The 8,601-nt window shown below is 37.9% G+C and overlaps 1 protein-coding gene across 8 annotated transcripts in view; it reads right to left on the bottom strand.

Moving 5' to 3' along the window:
* Positions 1-3,220: 3,220 nt before the first annotated feature.
* The window catches only part of Ipcef1 (interaction protein for cytohesin exchange factors 1), a 166,012-nt gene continuing 160,631 nt past the window's right edge, over positions 3,221-8,601 (bottom strand). For all 8 annotated transcript variants that reach the window (XM_020185138.2, XM_020185141.2, XM_074071996.1 and 5 more), the window contains one exon: positions 3,221-7,885. In XM_020185138.2, the coding sequence (XP_020040727.2) occupies positions 7,682-7,885 (204 nt within the window). In that variant the 3' untranslated portion in view covers positions 3,221-7,681. The remainder of the gene's footprint in view (positions 7,886-8,601) is intronic.

The following is an 8,601-nucleotide window of genomic DNA, read 5'->3' as shown; positions in this document are numbered from 1 at the left end:
CCTATGCTTAGACCAGATATTCTGTGAGCTCTTGATTAGTAGTGTTGATTGAGGCACTGAATAAGGAAAGGGCTTAACCATATGCGGGATACTTATCAATTGTAGTCAGGGTAGAATATTGATTTTTCCCAGATGGAATGGTCCACTCTAATCAACTTGCTAACCATTAGCGGGTTTGCCTTATTGGGACTCTGTAATGGTTTTTATTACAAGTAGACAAGACACTCAGCAATAGCAGTAACTTTCAGCCTTGGTGAGTGTGTGGATGTTTGGGGATCATGATAACCTCCACCTCTGCCACTGGGTTTCCCTGTTTGTGAACCCCTTGCACAAACCCTGGGATGGTCAATGAGAAAGACTGGTAGGCATTAACCAGTTGACTCATTCTGTCCACTTGATTAGTCAGTGTTTCTTTCGAAATGGATGCCCGTGGGAGGTATTAGCATCCAGTACAAAGGTTGATCCTCACAAATGGCACCTGCCCTTACTGGTTCATCCACAGTCTTTCTCCAGACTTCCTTGTCCTTGATGTTTTCCTTGGGCCACTTCTCTCTCTACTCAAAGTGAATAGCCAGATGCTGTACCCAAAGCTCTGCCTCCTGGAAGGTTTTCCACTCATCATTGGCTCTCAGAGTCACCTGTAAGTGAGGGCTAGAAAATAATAGCAGTCTATTTCAAGCTTGGACACATATATCTAGTCAACTTATTAATGAATGAAGCTCATGCATTGTCTTTCTCTGTCTGACAATGAGAAATTCCCAAGAGTTCAAACATGTGAGATGAGCTAGAAGTGACTGTGCTATAGTGATGAGTGGTAAAACACAGTTTTCTGGATCACCTGTTCATGCCATTTTCTTGTGCTCTCTGTAGCTACTTAAGTCCAGTATTGAATATTTCATTTCTAGTTTACAATGAATTGCTTCTAGGCCACTCCTAACTTCTAACAGTACCCAGCTTTTCATAGTTAGTTCCCATTGCAAAGTCAGCTGGCATTTCCTGGTTAGGCTCTCTACTATCATTAGTGCCTACCAGGGCTAAATAGCATGTCAGACACTATATTTTAATGGTGACCATTTCTTTCTTAAAGATGTCACAGCTTTGATTCCTCTGTGCTATTGATTCACAGATTGTGCTTGATTCAGTCTGTGCTGTTGGCTCTCCTGGTGAAGATTGGTAAGACTCTACATTGTCTATTTCTATACTATATATGTCTACTACCATGTGATCAGTTCAAACAGGACTACTTGTACCATCACCTGCTCCTGCTGCATAGCCCAATTTTGTCCTGAGTTCTACTCAAAAGTAGAAGTTCTCACATTAATCAGTGAATGAAGTCAGAGCAATCTTCCCAAACATAGAATATGTTCCCTTGAAAACTTGAACAAGTCCCACCAAGCATAGCACTTCATAGTTACTGGGAAAGTGCAAATTTCAGTACTTTGTCCTTTACTTTAAATGAGGGGTCCTAGCTTTCCCCGAGCCCACTCTATCCCTAAAATATTTCATATGTTTGGCAGGCTCCTGAATCTTTGTAGGGTTTTTCTGGAACTCTCTGGAGTTCATATATCAAACCATAGTCTTGAAAATGCAAGCCACTTCTCACTCATAGAGTTCTTAATGTTTATTGCATGGTATCATTAATATAGTGGACACTTGTAACATTCTTTGGAATACCCAAATAAATCAGATCCCTTTGGCTGTATTGTGACACCTAGCAGGAGAATTAACATAGCTCTGAGGCAACTCAATAAATGTGCATTTTCATCCTCCTTTTTTAGGATGGGTATTTTAAAAATGTACTTTCTTAGCCAAAGTTTATGTACTCAAGGCTCTTATTTTCTCTACCAAAACACCACTTCCAACACAGCAGTTACAATTGGAACTATAACTTGGTTTGAGTTTGCATGAATACACTATAATTTGCCAAGGTCCATCTGGGTTTTTTAAGGGACCACACTGTTGAATTAAATGTGTATGAGTAGAGGTCAATGCCTTTGCATTCTTACAGTCTTTAAGGGCAACACAAATCTATGTAATTCCCTTTAGATACAATATTGATTTTTTTGTTACTCTTTTTCCTAGGGGAGGTTGATTCAAGGACTTGTGGTTAGCCTCTCTCACTACAATAGCTACTACTGGTCAAAGAACTAAAACAAGAGTTCTTCCTGCTTCTAGGTAATACCATTCAATTGTACATTTAAAAACCAATGAGGCTGTGGGCTATTTATCACCTGATCGCTATAATTCCCCATCCTAAAACAAGGTCTATGTGATTTTCATATTGTTTCTGGGAATCAAGAAAAATTTGGATCCTGTATCCAAATTCCTTTAAAAGGTATAAATCTCCATTTCCCCATTTGTAATTACCTAAGCAGATGGTCATAGTTTCCTTTAAGAAGACTGAGGGAAATGCTTGTGTTTCATTTCATGAGTTGCTGAAACCTTCCTCAGGGAAAATGGCCTCTTGAGCCTAAGGTCTAGAAATTGAGCAAGGATTATAACTTTCTTTTGTGGCAGCTGACCTCAGTTTTCTACATATCCAACCTCCATCCTTTTTGGGATATCCCAAGAATATAGTTTATTTTTGTAGGCTTCCTATGCATCTTATCTCTAGAATACCATGTTCTATTGTCAATTTCCCAGGAAGATGAGAACTGAGAAGGAAGAGGGAAAAGTTGGAAAATTCCTTGTTTGTGTACACAGCAACCAGGGAGGGTGAAAACTGGCTAACTTCCTGTTAGGGGGTCCAATATAAAATCAATCTATCTTCTAGTTCAATATTTTCTTTGTTCTTTTTTCATACAAATATCTTATACAACTTAAGAAATTTGTGTGCCACTAGTAACTTTTACAATCTGCAATTTTTTTTAATTCTCTAAACAAAATTGGATGTCCAATAATAAAAGGTAATATAAGGTGCAAGTCAGATTTTGTAGACCAATGGAAATTTTTGAAAAATTTAAATACCATTGTACCGATAACCATTTATACCAGAGATACTCAAGAAGACCAGACAGTTATTGTTGAAATGATTCCCCAATATAATTAGATCTTTCATTTAGTCAGGAATCTGTTATCTTCATGATGCCCACCAGAGGGCGAAAGAACCTTTGTAGAAGAACAAAGCACAGCTATTAAGCACTTTGCAGCTAAGATTTTTGTTATCTTTTTTTTGAGGAAGAAACAGTACAGGGTAGAAAATAAACACCAACATCAGTAGTATATTTCAGAATTTTCCTATGTCATTTTACTGGATATACTTTCATTTGTATTTTAATCTTACAAGTCAATCTCAAAAACATAAAACAGGAAAATGAGCCATGCCTTTTTTCAGTTTAGGCAAAAAGGGTAAATAACAAAAAAATGAAAACACAATGAAATTTAATATATTATTTCCACATTAACATCTTGCCCCAAACACCATGCAGTGTTAAAGTCACATCTCCATCATGCACAGAGATTAAAATAAGTGGTGACTGAAAGTTCTGGTTCTTATTACAGGGTGTTAAATATCCGTGGGACATGCTTTCCTTTGGACTGAAGGTAAAGAAATATCAAGACAGAGCCATTAAGTTTCCTCACAACAAGAGAAACGTAAAACATGTTTTTAAAGGTAGAATCCATCTTTTATGGTGTGGTAATGTGATCACATGGAAATGAATGGAGACAGAAGAGGCGAGAAAATCGCTCCCTGTCTCACAACATAGAGAAGCTTGTGGCTACTTGAAGTGTCATTCTGTGGGGACAGTTTTCTGTGAGGAGTGGAACTACTCCCAAGGAGCTTTTATTTTGAATTTTGTGTAACAAATCCATAGGAAAGCAGGCATCTCCTATTTCTAGGACCTGATTTCTCCGGTGGAATAAATATACAAAAATATTGCGAGAGAAGTGAATTGGAAAACATTATATCATGTTCTGTTAGTCTGAAGAAGAGATACATCCAAAAACTTCATTTGGTTACAGAAGCTTTTCAATATAAAGTGACATTTGGGTAATCATCTTCTATACCTAAATTACTCATTAAGTCATCTGTGTGGCTCTAACAAAATATCATCTTTCTTTCTTACAAAGAGGTATGTGACCATGCATTTAAATATGGCTTTAATTGGTATAGCACCTCTCCTCAAATGACTTAAAAATATTTTTCTTTTAATCTGTTTCATCTCTGTGACACCTTGTGATCTGAACTCTCCCTGAGGAAACTAGCCTAATTACATAATAAGAAATTGTGACAGAGGGTCAGAAGACAAACCCCTTATCATTTCATTGGGTCTCTGACATCTGATATGACATGCCTCAAAAGGAAAACAAAGCAAACTCTCTCCATTTCTCTAATATACCTCTTACATCTAATACCCTCCCAGCACTAATGAGTAGCATAATTTACAGAAGGAAAGAAAGGAAACACAGAGAGATTAGGGTAAGTCCCAGTTCTCAGAAAACCCAGCAGCAGGGGCAGCAGGCTGTTAATAGACTGTGGTCAAGGCAGAGGCCCCTCAGGTTTCACATGGAAGGCTTAGTAAAAAGCCATCAAGTCCAGCTGGTTCTGTGTGCAGAACCCACCCAGACTGATAAAATGCAGGACTTCAGGCAGAACACTCCAGAGGGATTTACCAGACAACAGGTAAGGCTCAAAGGGGCTTTGCAGTTCTGATCCATGATCTTCCCACTTGGTCCATGGGGTGGCAAGAGGAGTGGGGGTTGAGGGGCCTAAAGCACAACGATTTGTAAACTATAGAGTTGGTGTAAATATAAGGCAGGAGTTCACATTGAAATCTAATTTAACACCAACTCCTTCTTAAGCCTCCTTGGACCTGAAATAATTGCTTGCTTTAGGATTCTTTCTAGGACTTTGGTTCTATTCTGAGATTTGCGCCATTGTGGTGAAACTAGAGAATTCTTAAAAGCAAGAGATGCCCCTCAGATGCAAGAAGGATGTGGAATTCAGTGTATATTTGCAATAATATATCAAAATGAGGGTATCTTATCAGTCACCAGTCTGGCTCTAAAGGATAACAATAGAGGTTTATCCCCACAACTCCAAAGCACAGTCCTTTTTAGATTCTAACCCTTAACAAGTGCCCAGGTTTGGAAGTCTTACATGTAGAGTGGGTGCAGAAGGGTCACCCCAGGTCCCACAAACTACCTAAAATCCATTTCAGATGAGCAGTCCCCAGGACTAAACTAGAAGACATCCACTTTTCCCCCAAATCTCTTTAACCAGAAAAGTGACTTGAAGCCAGAACAGAATTCCCCAGGGTTCCTCCTACACTGAGTGTCATGGAGTCACCTATTCTTCCTCTCACTTGCATCTGTCCCCCACCCTTCTCTTAAGGGCTACACCTATAGCTAAAAACCCACAAAAGCAGCCCATACTCCCTAACTCAACCTAATACAGACTGGAAGCATTTACAAAGGAGGAAACACTACCACGTGTGTATTTTCACCTTTAAATTTGAATAGTACCAAAGAAGCTCACATTAAAAGGTCAGTTAAATATGTATTAATGAAAAGCTAAAGTAAAATATTTAAGTGTATGGACAAGTTCTGGCCATAAGGAAATCTTAAGTTTAGGAAAAACTGTTTGGAAGTCTATAGGTTGATTTGCAGACCAAATAAAAAGAGATAAAATAATACTTTTTTGTCACACCATGATTTCCTCCATTATTTAAAATGCTCCCTTTACAATGTGAATCCCAAACCATCAACCTTCTCATAGCTTCTAATCACAGAATGAATCAATGGTAATTTCCAGAGGAAGAGGTTGAAGCGAACCTCTCAAACCAGAGCATCATCCATTCCTAGGACCTGGACGGAATTTCTCTTGGCCTCACATTCTTTTTTTAGTCACTTGAGGCAAGAGCTTGCTGGGCCAACCTGACTGATATGGTCTATTATTTTAGAGACCCTCCTAATGCTTTCACTTGCTTTCTGCTTTTTGTTTTTATTTTCCTTAAGGTGAAGGCTATGTTTTGTTTACAGAGTATGAAGACATCTTAAGGAGAAATATTCAAAACTATCTCCATTTAGTTTGGGTGGTTATTTCCACTTGAATGTCAAGCCACATTTTGATGCTATGAAATGAAACGTATTCTGTCAACAACTTGCTAGCAACAGGTAGGTAGGGCCCAAATGGGTTCTTAGTGGGTTGTGGTTATTCTGATAGTGAGAAATCGTCACTGTGACCAGCAAGTAAGACTTTTATATTATTTCTCTATGATCTCTCTTTAACAACAAACTCCAAATTCTATTTATCTATAGTCAAGAGATTGCATTAGTTGTGTTTCATTTGGTCTAGAACTTATGGGCATAAATGCCAAAAAAAAAGCTTAAAGTTTATTTGATAGAACGGATTACCTAAGATGAAAGTTAAGAGGAGGACTTACAACAGATGCAGAAATCTAAGAGCTCTGAAGTTTTAGAAAGAGAGAAGGAGAGATAGAAAGAGACCAGAAAATGAAAAATTATCAGCACATGCTCCCATATTTTTCTCACAAGATTTCCTGAGAGTTTCTCATACATTATAGTGCAACGTAACCCCAATAAATCAATAATTCCTATTTTTCTCAAGCAAAAAGTATATACTTTCAGAATATATATATACTGAACAAAACATATAATAGCATATCATCTTTTAAAACACTCTAATTTGAACTTTTATAAATATATTTAAATAAGAAACATATTATAGATAGCTATTCATATAGCACACAATGAACACATAAACATACAAAGACAAAATAATCATGTTTAATTCTACTCTTGTTGTTTTTGTTCGTTTGCTTTTTCTCCCAAGTAAAAACAATTTTGGTGCCAGAATCATCTCATCAATATTGATACCAGGAAAACTGGACATAAACTCATATTGTGTGCAAGTGCTACCACCAAGGATGAAAGCAGGAAGATCTTCCTTGCTGGGCTTATTACTACTCCTACTATTATTTAAGGAAAGTAGGAGGGAGTAGAGGTCTTCAACTGTAATGAGATAGTTTTTTCCCATTGTTGTGAGGAAATGAAATATTAATCAGATTCCCCAACCTGGGACAAGTGTGAAATATCAAGCTGTCTTTTGAGTGAGTGCCTCCTCTTGATCTCTTCTACACACCACTCTCTATAAAGAATTTCTCAACAAGTGTAAAAGGCACCACCATTCTGTAACAACAAAGGCAAGAAATTTTTGTTCCACAAACCAACATGTGTCCTACTCCAGTTGCTGCCTTAGAAAACATTCCTTCACTCAAAAAGTGCTTTGGAGAACTCTGCTACCTGACAAGGCTGAATGTGCACATGCTTCTTTTGGAAAACAGAATGTTTCTATGAGTAATTTCCCCTAATAAAATTGGATCATTTGCCCTTGGTATATTGTCATTCTCTTGAACGCAAAGGACGGAAGATGCATTTCTCACATCCCATCCAGAGCTTAGCATCACTGGGAGCTCCTGGTAGGGACACAGAAAAATGTCTGCTCAACTGAATGCCACCATTGCAATCTTGATGAATGTGACAAAGCTGGAACCAGGAGTGTCACTACATTTGGTGATTGTCTTCACCTAAGTCACATCTTAATAAGGCAAGATGATACTTGACAAACTAGGTTTCAGTTTTCCTTTTAGGGAAAAGTGCAATCACTTGCAACACCTTACAGAATTGCTTCTCTTCTGAGGAGAGAATCCTGGCTTTTTCAAATAGAATTTTCTACACAGGCAGAAGAAGGTGAGTTCTTGAGTTCCTGAGCAGTTTCTTCAGGGTCAGGCGGGATTTGCTGCTGATGATAGATGTCCTGGATCAGCATGGTGTTCATGAGCTTCCACTCTCTGTATTTCCTGGCTGTCAGCTTCGGATCGTCCAGCAGCTGATTAATCATGGCGAGATCATGTTCTTTACACTGCCCAAATAGAAAAGGAGGAGGAGAGGAGGATATCATGAGTATTTTAATTTCAACAAACCACCTTCATCAGCCCTGTCACAAATCATTAACAAAGTAGTCATATGTTTTTGTACATTAGTTCTAATCTCTGCTCCAAGCTTACGAAATGTAGGTGGACATTTCTTTACATGTACTAGTTACAAAGAAGTTACATTTCTTACCTAAGGTTTAGTAGAACTAGACAGAAAGCCAAGGTCATTTTCTATGTTGCTCTTCCCTGGTCCATCCGTTACTCCACGCCACAACAATAATTCTGTCTTGGTGTGAACATTACTGTCTACCTCATGAAGCTTATAAATTGCAAGTTGAAGCACTTCATTGAGCATCCAAACTTCACTAAGCAAAACTAGGACATAACACTTTATCTGAAGCATAAGGTAATACAAAATGTCTTTAAAACTTTTGTGTTTCTTAAATTATCTTATTTCTAATAAGTTGCATTTGATTAATATACATCAAATAAACACACAGATGTCTTTTTCATTCAAAAAAGAGACACCAATCCTTCCATCAAAACAGCATCTGTGCTGGTATTATTGGACCCTGTCTCCTCGGTATCCAATGATTCATATTTAAATCTCAGGCTTGGGTTAGTTTTTTGTAGTCAGGGATGAAGTAAAACTAAGATACATCTCCTTCACAGTAAAAAATATCTCTCAGCCCTGACAATTTTA

Source organism: Castor canadensis, chromosome 1, assembly GCF_047511655.1.
Source record: "Castor canadensis chromosome 1, mCasCan1.hap1v2, whole genome shotgun sequence".
Lineage (NCBI taxonomy): Eukaryota > Metazoa > Chordata > Mammalia > Rodentia > Castoridae > Castor > Castor canadensis.
The sequence above is the reverse complement of the archived record's forward strand: the minus strand, read 5'-3'. Positions and strand labels throughout refer to the sequence as shown.